At 41.5% G+C, this 24,100-nt stretch overlaps 1 protein-coding gene across 2 annotated transcripts in view; it reads left to right on the forward strand.

Moving 5' to 3' along the window:
• Positions 1-24,100, forward strand: part of LOC126092060 (reticulon-4-like) — a 366,544-nt gene that overhangs the window by 338,565 nt on the left and 3,879 nt on the right. For both annotated transcript variants that reach the window (XM_049907466.1, XM_049907468.1), the window contains 2 exons: positions 12,517-12,727; positions 15,326-15,534. In XM_049907466.1, coding sequence (XP_049763423.1) covers positions 12,517-12,727; positions 15,326-15,534 — 420 coding nt within the window. The remainder of the gene's footprint in view (positions 1-12,516; positions 12,728-15,325; positions 15,535-24,100) is intronic.

Raw genomic sequence — 24,100 nt, forward strand, 5'->3', positions numbered from 1 at the left:
TTTTCCATGTGGTTTGTCCACGTTAGATATAACCAATTAAAATTGAGATCGCTAAAGAAGTCTCTCTCTCTCTCTCTCTCTCTCTCTCTCTCTCTCTCTCTCTCTCTCTCTCTCTCTCGCTCTCTCGTCAAATGTAACTGAAATGGCGGAAAACTGATGTGCTTGGTTGGTAACTAGCTGACTGTAAAATACGGGAAGCCTGGCGATAGGGAGAAATTGCCGCGACAGCGTTTTTTGGGTCCGGGTCACGGCTCAAACGACCATTGAGCTCTTGCGACGATGCAGGCAGGCTTCCAGCTAGCGACGAGGAATGCCCTGCCGCTGGCTGCCGCATACGAGTATTGGCGGGCAGCGCTTTGCGTGGCCTATCTTTAGGACGGCTTGGCTCCCGAAATGTAGTAACAGGTAGCCGCTTTATTATTATTCTTGCTAGCGGATTCATCTTCTCGGCTGCCAAGACCGTCGCGGTTTCCATGCCCGCCATCGTTTGTCTGCAAGGTAGTTTTTATAGGTTGACACTTCGTTACATTTCGAGGACATCGGCGCTGTCAACCTTGCTTTTTGTTGTTGGCAGCGTTTGCATTTAGAAAGTTTCTCCTGTTCATTTTGCAAGATAGTGAATCAGTACTGTTTAAGTCGTGGTTCAACATGAACAGCGTGTGGCAAACGGTTGGAAAGTCTGTCCTGTCTGCTAAGTAGTAGTTCTCTAGAAGCACAATATCTGTAAAACTTAACGCGGTAATGCAGTGTGGCGTAAAGTATTTATTTTGGCTCTTGAGTGTCGTCGTCGTTGCAGCACTGAGTGGCCCTCGCCCAAGAACACCCTACCCATTTAATAGCCAGAAACACTGAGATCACGAATGCCATCTGCTATAGTAGGTAAAGAACATAAGTACAGCAAATGGTACTGAGAAAACTCCATCGCGAACCAACACCTTACTCTTATACAAGTACTTTTGTTGATACAGAATAAGGGTAAGCCATTGCCTCATTTCTGATCAAGAAGGTAACCATGAGGAAGCCTAAAACAGATGCCTGTTGTTTTCAGTCCGAAGACTGGTTTGATCCAGCTCTCCATGCTACTCTATCCTGTGCAAGCTTCATCTGTGAATAACTGCAACCTGCATCCTTCTGAATCTGCTTACTGTACTCATTTTCACCCCCTACACTTCCCTCCAGTACTAAATTAGTGATCCCTTGATGTCTGTCCTATCGACCGATCCCTTCTTCTAGTCAAGTATTCTCCCCATTTCTATTCCGCACCATCTCATTAGTTACTTGGCCCACCCATCTGATTTTCAGCATTCTTCGATGGTATCACACTTCACAAGTTTCTTGCCTAAACAGTTTATCGCTTATGTTTAACTTCCATACTTGGATATACTTCCAGAAGAGAGGCTTCCCGATCCTTAAATCTATACTCGATGTTAACAGATTTCTCTTCTTCAGAAACGCTTTCGTTGCCATTGCCAGTTACTTCGGTCATTATCAGTTATTTTCCTGTTAGAATAACAAAACTCATCTGCTACTATAAATGTCTTGTTACCTAATCTAATTTCCGTTACACAAATAACGAGTAAGGCGATCTCTAGATTGCGGTTTATTGGTAGAATCCTGAAGCGATGCAGTCCTTCAACAAAGGAAATAGCTTACAATACGTTAGTTCGTCCAGTCTTGGAGTATTGTTCGTCTGTATGGGACCCTTACTTGTTGGGTCTGATTCAAGAGATTGGGAAGGTCCAAAGAAGAGCGGCAAGTTCCATGACTGGTACATTTAGCCGTCGCGAGAGCATTACAAATCTCATAGAAAGTTTGAAGTGGGACACACTTGCAGATGGCGCGCTGAACAGAAGGGGCTGCTCACTAAATTCCGAAATCCAGTCTTCACCGAGGATGTAGAGCATATATTATTACCACCAACTTTCAAACCGCACAATGATCACAATTCAAAGATAAGGGAAATAAGAGCTTGTACTGTGGTGTTCAGGCAGTCGTTTTTCCGTTTTACCGTCGCGCGATCCGCGAGTGGAACAGAGGGGGGGAAATATGACTGGCGCGAATTGTGCCTTCCGCCACACAACGCTTGGTGGCTAGCGGAGTATATATGTAGGTGTAAATGTAGACTACATTCCATTACACATGCTTTGCTGTTGTCGATGTTCATCTCAAAACAAGTGCTCTTCCATGTCCTTCGCTGTCTCAGACGGAATTAGTGTCTCCGGCAAACCTCGAAGTTTTTATTTCTGCTTTCTGGACTTCAATTCCTACTGTAATTTTTCTTTGGTTTCCTTTATTGCATGCTAAGTGTACAGATTAACATTGGCATAAGCCACAACCTTGTCTTACTACTTTCGGAATCACTGCTTCCCATTCATGACTTTTGACTCCTGTGCAAATTGTAAATAGCATTTCGCTACTTGTGTTCAACCACTGCTACCTTCAGAATTTCGACAACTTTTCTAGTCAACATTATCACAAGTTGTCTACAAATGCTATAAACATAGGTTTGCGTTTCCTTAACCCATATTCTAAGAGAAGTCGTATGGTCATATTACCTCACGTGTTCATCACTGTTAATTATCATGAACTTAGAATGTCAGTGTCGTGCAGGATTGCTAAAATAGTTGACAGCAACCGCCGTGTTCACTTGCTAAAGTTGACAGTTGGTGAAATACTGTAAGAGCAGATCATTGTGTTCAGAATAGGTTTTAAGGGAAAGCAGGAAAATAGATTTCATAATGAAGATGTGAAGCATTAGTATCTCTTTCTTTAACCTTTAAAGTATCAAAATGACCAATACAAACTAACAAAGAAATACACCGGTGTGTACTCTATGGGTATAATAAGCAAGGAAACAGCTCAATTTGTTATGTACCCCCAAGTCCGCCATGAGTTAAGAGGTGATAAATATTCGTACCAATGAATGAACACAAAATCGTACATGTTAGCTTCATTGGTAGATGCGGAAAAAAGCAGGAAATTGTCAGCTTCAGTTAGTAAACACAAGAGGAAGACATGTCCCAAAGGACTGGAGTTCACAATCAACTTAAGACCATGTTTATAAACCGGCATTTGCAGCCAGGTCAGCATAAATAAGTTCAATGGCTTTCGTGAAATGCTTAAAGCACAGGCGATATATAAGCAACCTGCTGACGTTTCAACACAGGTCCATTTGGTACCCGGACTGCCATCAGTCATTGTAGTGTTTGATATGGTAGAGGTAGTAGCTACGTCATCTGCATCAGCCTCTTCTCCAAATCCTAAATGTTTGCCTCCTTTACTGTAACTTCTTACTAGCATTCATTGCAGAACCAGCCGGAACTTCATCTGACATGGAACTATGCCACCTCCATTAAGTCATTCTTACAGATTTAAACGAACTACTCACGAATGTCAATGCGATCCTCCTCGCAATAAAAAAAGAGCAATTAATATGCCTACTGCATTAGTGTTCCAGTAACTTTCCTGCATGTGCACTGCCAGCGGAAATAATTTATCCTTGGGGGCCAACATGTTCGTGATAATTTGTGAAACAGTATTATGTGCAGTGTTCATTCTTTGTCAGAAGCAGCATTTCAAAGCATATAATCAGCGAAATTGTATGTAACTATGAACTGAATTCGGTTGTGTATATTAAAATCAGAAGGCTTAATGAGTAGGTAGGAAATGCTAGTTAATCACAAAACCAGCTCTAATGACGAGTGCGCCTAAGGCCATCAGTTCATGCTTGTACCATTACTCACTTGTTACTTATGTCAAGCTAACCGACTTGGAAACAATACGTGTCAGAGCAACTATTGGATGTATTAATACCAGTACAATTTATTGATTGTAGTAAAGTCAAGACCAGCGATTATATATATTTACTACTGTTAAAGAGTTAAGATGCACGTGTCTAACGCACTGGTTTTCATTAGTCAGAAATTCGATGAGTCAATCGCATATCTAAAGATAATCGTATCTTGGTTACTAGGTGATACGGTACAAATTTTATTTCGAATTCCAGTTTATCTGAATGTGCGTGCAGTTTTTTTTGCGAATAGAGGGCTGTTACGTAAGAATTTTTGTATCTGTAACTCACTGTACCCGTTCTTCTTTAATAAACAGGAATGACCTGTGCGATTTTACGGGTACGCGGGGCTGTATACACCGCGTGAAAGATTCTAGATATTTAGGAGTAGGAAAGTTGATGGTGGTTATAGCACAATCAAGAGGGAATTTAAATGTGGCTGAAATGTTTAAAAGTACTTACCAAATATAAAATAAGAAATACAAATCACACCCATTCTCCTCCATTCTCAATCCATTGTTAAACCACATAGACTAGAACTACACAACATCTAAGGAAATTCGAAGGGTGGTAGGTGCAAGAAAATAGGATAGACCAGCCGCTTAGAAAATACAGTAACTCTTCTACGTAATAAACTAAGTAGGTCATACATCACAAAAACGGTGAAATACGGTCCACATTCGTCTCATCACCACCTAAAATAGATGGCTGATGAGCTGGTAATGCCAGTTGCAGCCATCAGATGTGAATATCACATTTGTTTACAGTGTGGTGTCAGATCTGTAACTACAAGCACTGCACGTTGGTGGGTCCTCTCGTCGGAGACGAATCCATGCGCCCAAGGATCGAGCCTATCCCGAGGCGCGTTAAAACTTCATCCCGCATCAGTGGTCGGAAGGTGGAACGTAATAGCTGCGTCGTTTGTTTTGCAGCTTTCCTCATCCCGAGCCGTCACTCCTCCCGCAGTTGCATGACCCGTTGTCTAAACAGCAAGGTTACAAACCGGGGGTGTTAGAGTAGCACAGTGGGAAACTGTTCTCCAAGCCTGTCCCCTTAAGTGCACAGCAGTATAGCACCTCCTTGCGCTTTCTCTGAAATGTGGGATAGGATCTAGAGGATTGTCTGAATATATTTTTCTTCTGGTTGTATGTGATGGATAGCCTGAAGAGCTCTTCGTGCGTCGTAGAGCTCTTTGGTAGCATAGTTAGACCACATCTGGTCAAGCGCCCTCAAGATCGCATATACAGAAACGCCAAAACAGATTCTTACGGGGTTTCCCACAGTTCAGTTGCTCGTCACAATACTGAATAGTCAGGTGGACTATTTGATGAAATATTAGATCATTTCTAAGCTCTTAGAACTTGAATGTGCAGCAGGATTACAAAATAGTTTCAAAGGAAGTGAAACTAGCAAATCTTTGAAATAATTGTTGACAGATCACACTGTAAAGACATAAAAGCATCATAAAGTTATTAGTCTTTCTTTTTTTCAGATTACTATACTTTTCTGAATGAATAAAATGAGAAGAGGGAAGGAAAAGGAAAGCCATGTGTAAATACTAAGAATCGTCATGAATGTAGAAGTAAACGAATTTGAAAAATTAGACTGCAAATGAGTGGGGTAGCATGGATGGGGCACGCAGGATGGTTTTGGATGTGCGCATAAGAACCAGTTCGCCTAGAACAAAGAAATTAGAGTTTAATGTCTCAGTATCCGTGGATGCAGTTTATGGTGGATGCTGAAGTGGACTGGACGTTCAGTGCTGAAACACTGGACAGGCTCAAAATGCAAATAAAGTGCACTACTAATTTTGGTCAGTAATTTCGTAATATCAACATACAACAGAATTATCTTGTAAGGATATACACTCTAGAGAGGAGAAAGAAAACTGCACCACTAAGGAATTGTCCGAATAGTATGGAAATCGGTAGATGCGATGTAAATGTCAAACAAATGGTCACAATTTCAGACAAATCGGATAATTTATTCAAGAGAAGAGCTTCACAAATTGGGCAAATAAATAATGCATTGGTCCACCTGGTCCTTACACAAGCGTTATTCGGCTTGGCATTTATTGTTGCAGTTGTTTGATGTCCTCCTGGTGCCAGATCCTATCCAATTGGCGCGTTAGGTCGTGAAAATCCCGAGCTGGTTGGAGGGTCCAGCCCGTAAAGTCACAGACTTTGTCATTTGGGAAGACCCGGCGACTTTGTTGGCCAACGTAGGGTTGGCAAGCACGGAGACAAGCTATGGAAATTCTGTGTGTGGACGGGCATTATAAGTTTCTTGCTGAAATTTAAGCCCACTATGTCTTGCCATGAAGGGCAACAAAACAGGGCGTAGAATATGGTCGACGTACCACTGTGTTGTAAGGGTGCCGTGGATGACAACCAAAGGGATCCTGCTGTGAAATAAAATGGCACCATCATTACGGTTGTCTGGCTGTATGGTGGGCGAGTCAGTTTGGTATCCTGCCACTGCCTGTGGCGTCTGCAGACACGTCCTAGTTGGATATTGGTGATCAGTTCGAAGCGGGACTCATCACTGAAGGCAATTCCACTCCAGCCAGAGATTCCAGGCCTAATGTGGCAGACACCATTGCAAACAGGCTTGTTGTCAATGGTAGTTAATTGTTCCTTTCAATGTGTGTCAGGGCGCTGATGACCTCGTTGAGCGCCCATAAGCCCCCACACACACACTCAATGGTAGTTGGTGCAAGGGGCAGTCGTGAGCTCAGTGGCCTTTCTATGAGCCGCCTGTTAATGTTCCTTCTGGTCACTAAAGCACCAGTTGCACATCGGGTCGATTATAATGGTGAATTCGGGATCGAATGCCTCTCTGACGGTTACTTGGCACTCACGTCCTGTCGTCTCTCCTGGTGCCGCTTCCGTCTTGACGCTGTGTTCGGCCATGGTGCACCCATTCCTGCCTACATCGTCGTAATAGTGACATCGCTCCTATTAAAATGTCGAGCGATTCGCCTCTTATTCCAACCATCTTCTTTGATGAACACAACTACACGCCCTCTCAAATGCTGACATCTGCGTGTATTGTTCACGCGCCTGCCTGCGAAGCCTGCACGAAATGAGATTAGCAAAGACTTCATGAGCTGGCATCAACATGTCTTTTTCACTACCCCTTGCCAGCTGCGTGATCAAATTGCGCTGCTGCATCCATAGGTCGCTGAAGTTTGCAGTTTTGCACTTTTCCGTCGATACCTGTATGGATATAAATTTGTGCTCATTTTGCGTGTGGGATTTTTTAAAGCGTAAAAGCGCGTGCACACGATGCACCATAGCAGCCGCTGAATTAGTTGGAGACCCTGCACACCACCAGCCCGCTGAGAATGTTGGCAAACTCGCCTTGGCGGATGTGCGTTGATTGCAGTTTGGTAACACCTGTATTTGTGAAGTTTATCATAAGGACACATTTCTGTATAAAATTCAGTGTTCTCTATAAATGGTGTTACATTTCCTGCGAATTTTAAGATACCATATTCGTTATCAAAAGAATATCAACAGCAAAGCGGCGGTTTCTCATTTGGCGTGACAGGTGCTCTTTACTGCCAACAAGCTGTGTGTTGCTTGAATACGAAAAGAATCAGGGCATACAGATTTCGAAAAAGTTAGGAAATGATTTTCAAACTTATTTGTATGCTGTACAGTCGTCTGTTGTCCATTCCATGTGGTGTAAAGATACTTTCTGTGTCTGTCAAGCGTCTCTAGATACACGCTGCACATACCGTTGACTACCTAGTGATCAAAAGTCTACTGTTAATAGATGCTGTAGCCAGTGTAATTTTTGTTCCGTTCCTAATTACAAATGGAGAAGAGAGTGGCTGAAGTCTTTTCTACTGTACTTGCGCTTAGCTGATCTACCTCAGAGAAACTTACAAAATTTTAGGTCATAAAAGATCGTAACTAGCGGATGAAAGAAATCTTGCCCGAAGTGAAACTGTATTACAAAAGCGAAATCAAGAAGACATGTTAAAATAATCTGTAAAAGTATGTTTCCTAGATATTGAAGCACGGCATCGTTTGCCCGTTACTTTCGGAAATTCTTCAGGACAGAATATGGTTTGTAGAAAATCATTCTATAAAATATAGATTTGTGGAGGACAGATAGCTTGAATTGAAAAGTGGATGGATCTTGTACGTAAGCCCACAATAAAAATATCCAGATCTCCTTGTAAGAAGCATATACACACACCTCTGATTTGAGTGAAGGTCAATGTAGGCACCAAAGATGAGTCAGTAAAATATATTAACAAAAGCCAAATTGGCGCGCTCCGTTATTATAGGGAGATCAAAGATTCATTTCTCGGAGCTGACCTAGCTTAAGTTACATGTAGTGCATGAAGGCACCAGAGTCCTCAACAGTGCGATTAGTATGTGGCTGTAGTTACACAACCTGAGTCCAGTGCGAGAAAAGTTCAGTAAGCTCCTCTGTAATACAGCTGAATAAGTTGTTCTTAATGCTTTATTGCCCACTCTTGGCTCTAATTACGTCTTCTCGTACCAGCTTGTAATAATTTGGTGGGTTTCTCATGTTGACCCACTAGCTTGAGTCGCTTCCGGGATAGTACATGATGATTGCCCAGTTAGTCCCTTTCAGACTGCTGTCACACATACTGTGAAACAGTGCTCCTACGTGGGTATGCTAGGCAGCTGGCAAATATTTGCCGAAAATAAACTTCCTAGTGTTCGTAGGATGGTTCCACTGATTATCCCCCGTCAGTATCATCACTGCGGGCCCTTACTTCCTGTGCTATGGTAATATTCTGCATGCGAGACATCAAGAGTAAGGGATTCCCCTAAGCACCTCCCGAAAACTGTGCAAGCCGTTTTGCGAGGTATCTGTTCTCACAAGTTTCATTTCGTTACGAAATGAAGTGTGTGTACTGTTCATGTACAGATTGGCACGTCAGGTAGAGCTAAGTTGTGGGCCAACAGGAGCGTTGAAATAGCTGTCTTAATTGGCATTGATTTTATAACGAAAACCAGTGGAGTCTTAATACTTAGTGATCGAGACCAGGACAAACTGTAAATAAAACAATTGTTGAAAATAAACCACATGCACAACGCCTTACTTGTTTTGTAACCCCAACGTAGTTTTCGCCTAAGAGATTCTCTATAGCATTTCTTTCCAGAAAACTTCAGATTTCAGTCGGCTTCTTCGCCAGTGACCAAATTCACCGACACCGTATTAGAGAGGAAGTTCGCTTCTCCTTTCTCAAGTCGTTTCGGTGTTTCTAACTTAACATTCAAAGTCACAGATTTTGTTCATTAGTTACAGCACCCATTTTTAGGTGTACAAACAAAAGCAGTCAACAAACAAAACGAAACACAACACTGTACTGCACTGATATTGAAAAACACCTTCAGCCAAAGGTTTGCTTGTATAAACAATGAAAAACATGGAGAAGCAAATGCGTGGGGCCATTGACAACGACAGAACTAAGAGGCATGGTTCGGTAGATGTTATGGTATGAGCAGGTGGGGGAAATTTAATTGGAAACTCGCAGTTCCGAGACTCGAAATATCGAAATATCGAGATTCCACTGTATTGTTTGATTCACCGTTTAGTGGCTACTTGATACAGTTCGTCAAAACTACTACCGTTCCTGTTCTAATACGCACTTTCAATTTAGTTTGCCTACTAACACTTAACGGGTTGACCGCTAAGGAATGTGGACCAGATGACGTGGTAATAAAGTGCGAAAAATAAAAATGACTAAATTACCAAAGCCAGAGAAATCGCCGATAAATTGGGAGTCTAGCGACTAAAAGTTTCATTGTGGATCCTCCTATCGTGCGGAGTCCGCACTGGCTTTGCAAGACATGCACGTTAGAGATCAAAGCTTACTGTTAATGCTTTGAAGGGGGTGTAAGAAAGTTTTTGGGATATTTGGTGATAATCGGTGTGGAGACAAGTGCAAGTCGTTACTGGGGCGCTTCAAGTAATTCAAAGTAAGCGCCGCACTGTGGTTTGGGCTGTGTTGCGGTGGCGCTGGAGTCGGACAGGTCCGGTGGCAGCCGCGGCTGGAGTGGGCAGCGAAATGTGGGGGTCGGCGCTCGCGGCGCGCGTAGCCGCAGTTCTGTCGAGCGCGTGCGTGTCGCAGGGCCACACGTGTTAGTGTGCGTGTTCATAATGGGTCGCAGGCCGAAGCAGCAGCTGTCGCAGGGCCAAATGGCAGAGGAGTACGTGGACAGGGGGCCAGGTAAGCCTCCCTCGTATTGTCATCCGCACGCCGCTGCGGCACTGCACGTGTTTTTTTGACGGGAGGCGCAGCTGCCACGTGTAGCGCATAACAGCTGCTCGTTTTCACGTGGGGGCACTTCTGTCTGTGAACAACTTGATTCCAGCAAAGACGCCAAATTTCCTGGTCCGGAACTGCCGTGGAGCGGTTTGGCGAACAATGTCGAGCATTTGCAACATGAACTTGGATCTGTACTGATCGAACGTAATACTAACAAACTGATGAGACAGAATTCTTATCGCTTTCACCTCATTTCTAGCTTCTCAGACATATTGACAGTGTTACTTGCATCTTTTCGTTGGTTTTTAGGAATTGCCTTCATATTGGCAGATGCGCATGTCTCAGAATAATATAAATTTGGGTCTTAAGTGCTGATTCCCTTTTGCTGCGTCGCCCTATGTGCAATATGTTGTACTAGGTAGTTAATTATTTCGAAATTGTCATGTTTACTCTCCAGTACACAAATTTTGTGCTCGTTTATATTACTAACATGTGGGGAAACAACTTGGGTCAAACAATACAGTATTCATTTTGCCTATGAAAAAGCATTGTGTCAATCTCGTAGATGACATTTAAAAGTATGAGTCATTCATTTCAGATGTACTATCTCAGTTTCAAAGAATGAAATATATTAAATCTTCAAGAAAAATAACAGCAAATAACTTTGCACATCAACAGGAATCTGTGAATAGAGTCAAACAGATATGTTCAGCAACTGAAGCCGTTGCAGAGTTACTGGTTTGGGAAACAAACTAACAACGTATTAAGATATCTAGAGCAATAAATCACTTAGTGTGTTGATCATACAAAAGTAAGCAATGATAATATTACAGCCAATCAGTTTATTTTAAATTTTAATATTGTCTGATTACAATAAATCGAAATCTAAAACACTAAAAGACATTCATTGTTCATCACTGAAGTTGTCATTTGAGAACAGTGTTGGATGCAAAAATTCTTCGTTTCCAGCTAACAAAATATAACAAGCAGCAAGACAGAAAAATTCTTCGTGTGTAGTATTGAAGGCAAACACATTGAAGTTCTGCTTGTTCAAAAAGTTTTATAGGGTCATCTGCCAAGTATGTCAGTCTATATTGGATAGACTGGGAGGACAATCTGCACAGGGATTAGAGAACACCATAGAAGTTTCAGATAAAGGAATCCATTACATAATAATGCTTAAACCAAAGCCATAAATATGTATTACGTGTAGAAGTTGTACACTCGGAAGAAAAGGGTACAAAACTAACTCAATTAGAAATACTATAAATTAAATAAGATACCTGACATGTACACATGACCACATTGGTGCCTTCATTTGTACATTGATGTACAAATTCCCATGTATGTGAACATAACTCCATTGTACCTTTATTCATTCATAAATGCTGCACTAATGAATGTTGTAGACTTGTAACCTGTGTCCAAGTTGTCACTGGACAATTTTTATAGATTGTCAAGAAACAATAAGTTAAGAAGTTAACATGTTTCTTTCCTTAGTTACCATCTTTGAGATCAGTCACGTGCTAGAGAATGGGGTTACATCCCAAAACTGAATTTGTATAAAAACAATAAAGTTCTTGAAACAAGGCAAATATGTTTCTTTCGGTTAACTTTTGCTGTTGAATTTAAGGATGTTTCATTAAGGACATTTATAGTATCACAGTGTTAGTAATAAAGAAAGAACAAACATGTAACCATACACACAAACTGTTTACATTTACTAATATAAACTGTTTTCATAGAAAATGTGCCATGTTGGACATGCAGTTAACTAGTTTGTTCAAAACACATTTCTGCTCTTTGTAGTCTTTCATTGGAACCTCTCTCTGGCTTCTGTTGAGAGGTTATTTGAACTCAGTGCAGGTCTGGGAGACCCCATAATTACTTTTCTTTCCATGTTGTGGGTAAGAAACTCCAAAGAACAAATATTTCACCGCTAAATGTGGGGCTGTCCTTCCATAACTTGTGAATTCTCTTTGCACATCAGGTTCATGCATTCGATCAGTTACTCCAAATTATTTATGTCGTCACCCTTCTCTTCCTGGGTTTACTGTATATATAAACTCAAATACTAAATTTGAGCCGGCCGAAGTGGCAGAGCGCTACTAGACGCTACAGTCTGGAACCACGCGACCGGTACGGTCACAGGTTCGAATCCTGCCTTGGGCATGGATGTGTGTGATGTCCTTAGGTTAGTTAGGTTTAAATAGTTCTAAGTTCTAGGGGACTGATGGCCTCAGATGTTAAGTCCCATAGTGCTCAGAGCCATTTACTAAATTTGAGTGGGTATCTGTTCATGTCCAGTTCAACTACATAAGTTTCCACAATATACATGATTAAAATCACATGAAGTAGCTCCTTGATTTTTTATTACACCCTTTGTTACAAGATTTATAAGTAAATTATTACATTAAAAATACCTTTCCAAGTTTTGAATCTTATGAATGTTTGTTTCTCATTGCAGTTGTGGAGCTCATCTACTGGAGGGACCCAAAGAAGTCTGGCATTGTATTTGGAAGTGTGCTGGGAATTTTGCTGTCTCTGACTTATGTCTCACTCATCAGTGTTATTGCTTATCTCTCACTTGCAATTCTGACGGGAACAATTAGTTTCCGTGTTTACAAGACTGTGCTGCAGGCAGTTCAGAAAACCACTTCAGATGGACATCCATTCAAGTGAGATTATTATTATTTTTGTTGTTGTTGTAGTAGTAGTAGTAGTAGTAGTAGTAGAAGAAGAAGAAGAAGAAGAAGAAGAAGAAGAAGAAGAACTGTAAAAGTAATTGCTCTCTGAAATATTGCTTGTGATGACAGCGAGTGTGTGTGTGTGTGTGTGTGTGTGTGTGTGTGTGTGTGTGTGTGTGTGTGTGTGTGTGTGTGGGCGCGCGCGCGAGTGTATACCTGTCCTTTTTTTTCCCCTAAGGTAAGTCTTTCCGCTCCCGGGATTGGAATGACTCCTTACCCTCTCCCTTAAAACCCACATCCTTTAATCTTTCCCTCTCCTTCCCTCTTTCCTGACAAAGCAACCTTTGGTTGCGAAGGCTTGAAATTTTGTGTGTTTTTTATTGTGCCAATCTACCAGCGCTTTCCCGTTTGGCAAGTCAGGAGTACCCCAGTAAGTGGGATTTGGCCAAAATAAGTTTCTTGAGGACTGCTAGTGTTTTTCAGATCCACACCAGGTAGGATTAAAGGAAGACATCAGAGTAATTTAGAGGTGTGCAGCTCGTTTTGTTATCAGGTTTGAGTAATGTGTATGCATTACAGGTATACTTTCTGAATCCAAATGAGAATCACTGGAGGAAAGATGCTTTTGCGAATCACTGTTGAGAAAGTTTAGAGAACCAGCATTTGTAGCTGGCTGCAGTTAGATTCTAACACCAGCAATGTATATTTCACATAAGGACCTGAAGAAAAAAGATATCGGGCTTGTACTGATGTCTAAAGACATTTGTTTTGCCCTCGCTCCTTAAAGATGGAGACAGGTTCAGAAGTTTCAATTGCCTCATTCTTGTATTTTTGCAATTCACAGTTGAACAATGGTGAGGACCCAGTCTCTGTTGAACTGTTTGATTTCAAAGTACTAAGAGAAAAATCATTGGAATTTTATTTTACACATGGTGTTAGTCAAGATTATTCTTCCAATATATAGTTTTCTTCAAAAAATTCTCGTTTCCATTAGTATCTTTCTCTCAGAATTTCATAACTTTTTTATTCAGTATTTGTTCTATGATCAACTGGACTTCCCAGAATCCAGCCCTGATAGTTCTTTTTTTGTTTGACCTGATGTCATTTTAAGACCCTTCCACATACTGAAGGTTGCTTCAACTATGTTGCAGAAGTTGCCCTGGGAAGCCCTCACACATCCTGCGTACAGCCCCAATTTCTCCGCAAACGTTCCCATCTTTTTGGAGCTAAAGGAATACATGGACATTGATGTGATGTTTCGAATGAATAGTTGTATGCTTTGGTGCAATCATGGTTCCATAGGCTACTGCAAATATTTTTTTTCTGGAGGCATTGACAGTCTTGCCCCACAGTGGGATAAATGTATTAAGTTATTGTGATTATGATTTCAAAAGTAAACAGTTCACTTACTTTTCCCCTTTCACATTTTCATTTCACTGCCCCTCACATTTAAGGTGGTAGCTGTAACATGTTATGTGACTACATTATGTACTGTGAATAGTGTGTAAGGTTGGCCCCAGGGAACGCTGCCCTCTTTCATTAACTAAGGTGAAAATAATGACAGTTGTAAATATCTCTCCCTCATTGCTCTACTTTAAGAACTATACAAATAAAATATTTTGACACTAGAATGTCTTAGGCACAGACAGGACACAAAGGAAAATCACAAAGTGAACTGTCCAAAGTTCTTAAATGAATTGTGAATTCTGATTGAATCGTCGTACTCTGATCTGAACACGTCATTAAACAGTTAAGCCGCTTAGATGACAAGCATATTCTACAATATGAGGGAATTCTTCGTTACTGTAATGTTGAAACTGATATTAAAGATTCTGATTTAAGTTTGCATAACTGGTTTAAGTAAGATATCTAATTTGTATGAGGGTGTGCTGAAAGGTAATACCTCAGAGTCTTTTATTCTGATCTCAACACCAGTTCAGTTACTACATGTAGTGCTTACTACTCACTCAACATTCCCACTTAACTGATGTAAGTTGCATTGCTCTGCTGCTAGAGTGCTCCCAGTTGTAGCATGTTGAGAAAGTGTGCTGTAATATTTTGAACATGTGGAGCAGCCTCTCCTTCAATATCACAATGCCGGACCACGTAAGTGCTGTGACATCTGATAGACACCTAGTATTCACTACCATCAGTTGGCCTCCACATAGGCCCAAATTGGCCCCATCTGATTTTCAGGTTTCCAAAACACCTTTGAAGACTTCACTTTTGTAGTGATCCAGCACTGCAAGCTCAGGTGAGTTTGTGGCTCTGTCAACAGTCTGACATTTTATGGTGATTGTATCAATAAACAGATGTCTTATTTGTAGAAATGTGTTTGCCAGAGTGACTGTTTAGAAATAAATGTGTATACATGAAGGATAAAGGTATAGAATGTTAATAAAGTTTTTCATTAAAAAAAAAGCTTTGAGTTTCCACGTAAAAATTTTGAGGGCATTACTTTCCAACATGCCCTCATATGTGTAACATGAATATTAAATTGAAATACTTTGTATTTGTAACATGCTGTCACTGAGTCTATTCTATGATATGCGGTCAGTGGCAAATAAATAATCTGAATTTGTTTTATAGGGACATACTAGAACTGGATCTGACCCTGCCGCAAGAGAAAGTACGTGAGATGACTGACTTAGCTGTTGCCCATCTGAATGCAGCAGCATGTGAACTGAGGCGGCTGTTCCTGGTAGAGGACCTTGTAGACTCAATTAAGTTTGGAGTCCTACTGTGGTGCCTGACATATGTTGGGGCGTGGTTCAATGGCATGACTCTAATCATCATAGGTAATTTTTGTCAGCAATTTAACATAGCCCATAGAACATTATATGCAGTTGACCATTGGAATTCATCTTAAAGCTATTTCGTTACCATTTTTGTTAGATGTGCTTTCATATTGAAAATACATGATTAATTTGAGCCATATTATATATGTTGTTGCAGAACATTTGACACTGATCTTTTAAAGTGGTGTAAACGCTGATGGGTGTGCTGCTGTTAAAAGGGAAAGGGGGGGGGGGTTAATTGCAAGGAAGAGACCATACAAGTTGCACACACACACACACACACACACACACACACACACACTTGGCATGGTTTGCTAAGAGGACGGTGGCAAAACGCACTTCAGTACAAGACTGTTCTGCCTGTGGTTTGTGAAGGCTGTGAGGAACATACTATTCAGCATTTCATGCAAGTGTAATAAAATGAGTGCCTAGACTCGACTGCATAAACTGGAAATTAAAACAATTATGGAAGGGGGTTGGGGGTGGTTGTTACATTTTGTGATATTTTACAATAGAATTTTCCTATGAAACATATTACATACATTTTTGTAATAAACAATCACGGCTACTATGGTGTGTTGGGCAGCTTCTAGTTTTTAGCACAGTTACTTTTAACACAGATGATCAAATTTTAATTTCTGTTAAACCATAGTATTCCATTGAAATGTACTTCTACCACATGGAACTTCCCTGCAGGGCATAAGGTACCTTTTTTCTAACTCCGAACATATTAAAAAAACATGATTATGAGAAATCAACTATTTACTTGGTCACTGTGACAGCATATGTAGACAGTTCTAGTTGCGTGACACATACAATAGTGGCTGGTAGGAGCCGGTAACTGACAATATAAAGGGTATTTGCGTGCCAGGTCTGCTAGCTTTCTGCTGCAGGTGACTGGGGTGCCGGCTGTGGTCGGTGGCCTCCGGTGGGGTGCCTGGAGCTGCTGAACAGTGCGCTACTCAAATGTGACATGCACTGCAGCAGTGGTGGTAGAGGTGTAATAACATGATAGTTACTACACTGCTGCTGAGGGGGGAGAGGAATGCCCTGAGGTCAGCTCTTCTGCAACATCCATAGTGTCAGAATTGGTTGTCATGGGTGCGAACAGGTTCCGGTCCATGTAAACTAGGGGGTAGAGCCAGAAATGGTGCTAGCATGGACACACACTACTTCTCCTGTAGGAAAGCAGGCAGTGAACTCCAGCACCCTGTAGGCAAGGATCATGTCAACTTCGCACTCTGTATGAGGGGCTGTGAGCTGGGCAGCTGCAGTGTTTGGAGGTGATGTAACTGGCAGGCACCAGGGTAGTGGAGGCAGCAGCAGTGGTTGGCATAGGAGGCACCTGTAGCTGTGCCAATGAAGCCCCAGCATTCCTGCAAGAGAAGGCACTGCAGAGGTGTTGGGATATTTGTTGCCAGTGTGTGGTGAATTTCTGTCGGAGCAGCTGGTGACCACATCAGGAGGGTGGGCGGGCATGGCATGTGCTGCGCGCAGTGAATAGTGGCACAAGTGGAAAAGATGACAGTCCACAGAGGAAGCAGCATTGCACACCTGATGGTGTAGCTGATGGTAGTGGTGCGCCACAAGGCACTTGTTGACATGCAGCATGAGCATGTGGTGCTCATAGTGCCTGTTAGTGTGGGTGATGCCTGGAGTCCAATGCAGTTGCTGTCTGAATCCTTGGGCCAATAGCACAGTTCGGGGGGCAAACTGGCAGCAGCAGCAGCACCAGCAGAAGATGGAGCAGCATCCATGGCTGCTAGCCATGCAAGTGTTCAGCTGGGCTCGTTCCCAAATTGGAGTCATGTCTGCGTTTCCAGAATCCATACGATGATTCTACCACATGATTAGATTCTGGGTTGGACGGAGGTGTCAAAATGCAGCAGCTGCCATTGTGTGAGCAAAAACCTTCAAAGGATTGAGCGGAAAAACTGAGGACCATTGTTCAAAACCACCATTTAAGGTAGGCACTCGATACAAAAAAATTGCTGACAGTGTGTTGACCATTGCATCTGCTGTGGTAGGTGGACAACAAAAGGCATAAGAAAGATGGCAAAAGGCATTGACAACCAACACTAAAGAAGTGTCTAGAGAAGTTCCAGCTAAGTTGATATGGGTTCATTCCCAAGACAGTGTGGGTGCTGCCAAAAGAGGAAAATCAGTGTGACACCTTTGTTGAGTGGCCGCGAACAGGCTCGCCATCTGACAGTAAATACCAGGCCAGAACAAGTGCTTACAGGCAAATTGTTTGGTGAGGGATGCTCCCCAGTGACTTTCATGTAACAGGTTGGAGAACTTCTTACACAGCGTTGCTGGAATTGCAACAGGAGTAGTACTTTCTTTTTATCGAGGAGAGAATGACCCCATCTTACAGGAAAAGACGATGGTAGAAAGCATAGAAGTTTCACAATGGGTCGAATGCCAAGCCCAGCCCAGAGGTTGGTCAGGCTACCCGTGTTGAATCATGTGCAGAACATGTTTAAGCACTGGGTCCACAGCTACGGCAGATGCAATCTTGCAGCTGGAAACGGAGAAACTTTTATCACAGGCCAACCAATTTTTTTTAGAAAAGCTTTTTACTTTATAGATTTTTATGAGCTGAATCCAAATCTAGGCCTAGCTTTTTCGGATCACCCAGTTTCCGAGCAATATGCTTTATATTATATAGTATAAAAACCATATGCTATACGGTAAATGGGGAAATTAATGCAGCATTTCGTTACAACATAAGCATGTTTTACATTTACAGTAAGCTACTTAAAACAATGATATTTGTTAATAGAGGTTTAACTTGTCAACTGGAATTTCATTGTATTTTCTTTCTCTTTTTTCTTTGAAGCTTCTTGCTGAACTTCTCAGTGAAGTGACCAACAGTAGTCCCCCATCATGTTGATGTTCCAGCAGCCTTGGTAGTGTTTCTCCATCACTTTAATGTCCTGGTGAAAATGCTCCCCTTGCTACTCACTGACATCTCCCATTTTGTCCAGGAAGTAATCAAGATGACTCTTCAAAAAGTGAACTATCTGGCTCATTAAACATCCTAAAGTCTTAAACTTCTTTAACATTGTAGCTATAATAGAAACATATTCTGCGTCTTTCTTGTACTACGAACTTTGTAATGACTTGCTTGAATGATACCCATGCTTCTTTCTCATTTAAGGTCATTGTGGATTCAAAGTTAATATCAAACATCAATTTTCTAATGCCAGGTCTGACAGACTACTTTCTTAGTTCAGCTTCTGAAAGGTGTGGAAACTTCTGGCTGAGATACTTAAAACATGGTCCATCTTCAGGCAAAGCCTTTACAAACTGTTTCATTAGGCCTAACTTTATATGTAGAGGCGGAAGGAGTAAGTTTCTCGGATCTAAAATGTTTTTGCGCAGAACGTTCTTCTCACAAGGTTCTAAAAACTCCCTCACAGGCCAGTTCTTTCTGCACCAGTGTTGATCCCTAGCCCTACTGTCCCATTCACACAAGAAACATGGAAATTCGCTAAAGCCACCTTTCTGACAAAGGAGCACGTGTATTACTTTTAGATTGCCACACATCATCCAACCATGAGCAGAATAGCCTATTTTATTTAGCACTAGTTCTAGGTTCTCATAGCTTTCTTTCATATGTACAGAATGTCCAACAGGTATAGATGCATACATGGTACCACTGTGTAATAAAACAGCCTTTAAAGTAGTTTTGGATGAATCAATAAACAGCCTCCAGTCTTCCATTTTGTATTCAATACCAAACTCATTCATCAGACTGGGAATGTCTGCGCAGTACACTAAACCACCTTGTTGGAAAAACTTGGGAAATTGCTTCTGTCTCTCTCTCTCTCTCTCTCTCTCTCTCTCTCTCTCTGTGTGTGTGTATATGCTGGTTCCAACTGCCAATACGTTATTTTCTTTTAATCTAGAGCCAAGCAATTCAGCTGCTTCTTTCGTTACACCCATATCCCTAACCAAATTGTTGAGCTCGGTCTGAGTGAACAATTTGGGCTAATGGAATTCATCATCATCTCGTTCATCTAAGTCTGAACGTACACCAGAAAATATTTCTGTTGGAATAGAATTTAAATCATCTGTAATGTTTGTTTGCTCTTTTTAATCACAGAATCACCACAAATATAACAAACTGTCAGAGTTGTTACAACTATGATTAGACATTGTACTGAGCATATGTACAGGCAGCGGAGAAAGTGAGGTTAGTTTGACAGTGAACAAAACACTATCTGTTAACACAAAAATAGAATCGACCCTTTTTTTGCCAGCAAATGTTGTCAGCAGTGCTACCAACATCATCTACATTAATTACACTTCCTTTTAAAATTTAAAAATCGCTTTAATTTAATAAACTGAACTGTAAAATGTGAAGAAATGGTGGGTGATACAGTTTTTTGAGTATCAAATTTGGAATTCCCACCATAAAAACATAAGAATAAGGTATTTTCAGCAAAAAGTTTTTCCATCGTTTTCCTCTGTAGTCTCATGCTTTCGTGTCAGTTTGGAAACAGCCGTGACAATGTGTCATCACTTGCATGCTGCGACATACATTGGAAATACATCTTGTAATTGTATATTGACGAAAATGAGGCTCATCATTGAAGATGATGAGCTGCTTCGTCAGGTAAAGCAGCTGAAAGGTGAAACACACTAACTATAGGTTTATGATCAGTGACTAGGTCGCATTTGTTACCAAATAAGACAACATGAAATTTTCTCATGCCATAAACAATTGCAAGGGGTTCTTTTCGACTTGCAGATTCTGCTTCTGAGCTGTGGTGAGCGTTCTGGATGCAGATGTGACACGTTGCTCAGAGCTAGACGTGTAATGATGGACCAGAATGGCTCCCACCCCATACTGGGATGTCCATGGTCTAGACATACAGGTTTACTCTGTTGGATGGTCGCAAGGCAAGGTGCAGAGCGTAATTCGTTTTTAAGCTGTAAAAATGCATGCTTATAGGCCAGCTACTACTTGAACTGGACATTTTTTACAAAGCAACAGCCAGAATAGCTCCACACAGAAGAAACTTGTGATAGTAAGATAACTCTGCAATGAATGCAGTAGTTGCTGCAGATAGGTAGGACGAGGCAAAGCTATAATAGCAGTTTAATGCAGTTCCAGTGGTTCAACACCCTGCATGGAAAAATCAGGACGGAGATAAACCATAGTGGATTAAAAGATTGTGACTTAGTAAGATTACACTTAATGCCTATGGTTTGCTAAACAATAGAGAACAGAGGTTACGTAAATGTTGGCCTGTCAAGGTGTCCATTACTACAATGTCGTCAAGATAGTTAATACAGCAAGGAACCTCTGCCGAAAGTTGCTTCAAAAAGCATTGGAAAATAGCTGTACCCTTTCACCCTAAACATCAAATGTTGATATTGATAAAGACTGAAAGGTGTCTTCACTTCAAGCAATTGTTTCAAGGCATCATCTAATAGAACCTCAGCTAAGTTAATTTTGGGAAAGAATTGACCCTGGGCAAATTTTGTAGGTAATTATCAGTTAGAAGCAGAGGGTGTGTGTAAGTAATACTGTGCTTTTATGGTAACTTTAAAGAGTCTGCAAAATCGGAGCTGAACGATCGTAAAAAACAATCGCTAATAACAGTCCACTCAATCATTGACATTGATTGAATGATGTGTAGTGATGCCAACTGATCCAGTTTGGACTCAACTTGCTTGCAGGACAACACTGGAATGGACTACACCTGGAAGAAAAGGAAAAAAAAATGCTGCAGAGCTACACAATTAATCCAGGACTTAGTGAAGGACATGATCCTATGATAAGATTGACACTGTCAGTAATAGAATATTCAAAAGCAACGTAATCGTCTAAACCAGACAAATTCTCTGTATGAATTCAGTAGACTGTCAAATAGATGATTGGATGGGCTGCAGATTTGTAAGCTGTGGTGGCAGTAAATTGATCAATAACAGGAATATGTTGTTCATTGTACCTTACCAGACAGTGTTGGATAGCCGTGCGTATGTTGGAGAATTGAAGAGCCAAACAGCAGCTCTGGCATCTGCTTGCGGTGATGGATGTTTCAATAAAAGTGTTTATTCTGATCTGCTGACAGCAGTGAAACATTTGTTCAGAGGAAGACTGAATACGGCCTTTATTGCAACACTTGATGTGATGGCCCCCCTGTGTCGTACAGATCTCTCGTCTTGCACAAAGCAAGAGGCGCATGATGGATGTGTTGCATGTTGTTGTTGCCGATGGGTTTGCTCATTGCTGCCAGGTTTTCTGGTTGGTACGACAGACTTCCTCTTTGCTTGGTGAGCCTGTTGCTATGTTCCACTGTGGTGCACTACCAACAACAGCTGTGCTGAATTACTTGATTTAGTGGCCTACTGCACAGGATACCTCAAAAGACAGAGCAGTGTCTTCAAAGGACAGATCCTCACATTGAAGGGCTCTGACGAACTTCCTTGTTGGCTGTGAGGAGGATGATCGTCGCAAACCATGGCGTTTGCATAGGATTTTTCGGAGATTTTAGCAGTGATGTGATTCTTATGGCCCAAACCCAGCAGCTCTGCCATCCAAGCCCAAGAAGATTGATGGGGCAGCTTGTGGCACTGGTAAAACTTTGAGCAGTAATAAAATAGGTGCACTTGTGATAAGAGGACGGCAAACTACACATTTTATCAAAGTAGTGCGAGGCAGTTCCTGCGAGAGGGCAAACTGACACAACTAGTAGACGAGAGGACACAGAAACAAAACAAAGCCTTAAATATCCCGTTTAGTCACCTTAAATTTGACGAAGTGTTGGTGGAGCCAATTTTCATAAGCATCCCAGTCTTCAGCAGAGTCATGATACAGTGGAAGCAGCAACTACAGCAGCAGTTCCACTTGATAGAGGAGCATGAACAATCAATGTAGCAACAAGTTTTTCCAAAGCAACTGGTAAGTTGCTGTTGGCTGCCAAGTGATTAAAGTACCATCTCCATGGAGAAGTTACGTGAAAGTCACTGAAGTGGAGCACATGAAAATTCTCCTAATTGCCACTTGTATTCCAACTCAGAGTGCAATAAGAAACATATATTGAAAGTTCAGTACAATTCTGTGGCACAGGAGCTGGTGCCTGTCAGTATGAAGGACATTGCCCCACCAGGGGCAATAGGAGGAGATGGGGCACCATCAATGGTTGGCAGCCTGTGCAAGTGCTGAAAACAGCTTTTTACTTGTGGCAGCTAAACACACATTTTTCTTGCCATAATAGCCGTATAATATATTTATCATATAATACAGCCACAGATTAAATTAAGCAAAATTATTGATATTATGATATAAAATGCAAAAAGCTAGGATTGGCCACATGAATTTTACTTTGATTTTTCTCTACTTTCTTTCTTCCTAGTTGTTAAATCATTGCCCCTACCCTACTTAAGTCAGACTTGATTTGTCAGATTTTCACCATCTTCTCTGTAAGAAGGTTCAGGCAGTATACAATTAGGTTAACGTCGTGAGGTACCTACTAATATTGTCACACATCCTTTTGCTTGGCATAGAGCAGGAACTCTGTGTGGCATGGACTGAACCAGTTGCTAAAGTCCCTTGCTGAAATATTGAGGGGTGGCCAAATCATTCACTCAAACTGTCCAGAATGTTCTTCAAACCAGTTGCCAACAGTTGTGGCCTGGTGACATGGCACATTGCCATCCATAAAAATTCAATCACCTTTTGGGAACATGAAAGCATGAATGGTTGCAAATAGTCCCAAAGTAACTGAATGTAACCATTTCCAATAAGTGATTGATTCAGTTGGACCAGAGGACCCAGTCCATTCCATGTAAACACAGCCTACATCATTATGGAGCTGCCACCAGCTTGCACAGTGCCTTGTTGACAGTGTTGGTCCATGGTTTCAGGGTGTTTCTACCACACTTGCACCCTACCATCTGCTTTTACAGATTGTTTCCTGGTCAGATCAGTGCCGATTTCAGTTTTTCAGTCATCTAGGGTCTAACTGATGTGGCCGTGAGTCCCCAAAAGGCACTGAAGGTGGTGATGTGCTGTTAACAAAGGCACTCATATTGTCAGCTGCCATAGCTCATTAATGCCCAGTTTTGTCCCATTGTCCTAACAGCTGTGGCTACTGCACGCGGTTTTGCTTATGTTGGCACTGACAACACTACCCAAATGCTGCTTCTCTAGTTCATTAATTGAAGACTGTTGGCCACTGTGTTGTCCACAGTGAGAGATAATGCCTGCAATTTGCTGTTTTTGGTACACTCTTGACTCTGTGGTTTTCAAAACATTGAATTGAAATTTGCAATACCACTGCCATATCTAAAAGTCCATATATCTACATTTTTAAATTCAGGTTTTAGCCTCAATTGATATTGTTGTCTTTTTTCTTTCTCCTGTTTCCCTTTTTACTGTTGCTTTTGGAAAAACAGATCTCCATCTTCAGGTGCCCTCACTTTTACTTGCTTACAGCTCAGTGCTTTTTCTGTTGTAGGCCTAAGACTGCAGTTCAAAACGGTTAGATTTTCTTTGCTTTTGGTAGGATCACATTCCTACGCTGTTAACTTCAGTATGCAAAGAATG

This window comes from Schistocerca cancellata, chromosome 7 (assembly GCF_023864275.1).
Source record: "Schistocerca cancellata isolate TAMUIC-IGC-003103 chromosome 7, iqSchCanc2.1, whole genome shotgun sequence".
In the NCBI taxonomy this organism is placed as follows: domain Eukaryota; kingdom Metazoa; phylum Arthropoda; class Insecta; order Orthoptera; family Acrididae; genus Schistocerca; species Schistocerca cancellata.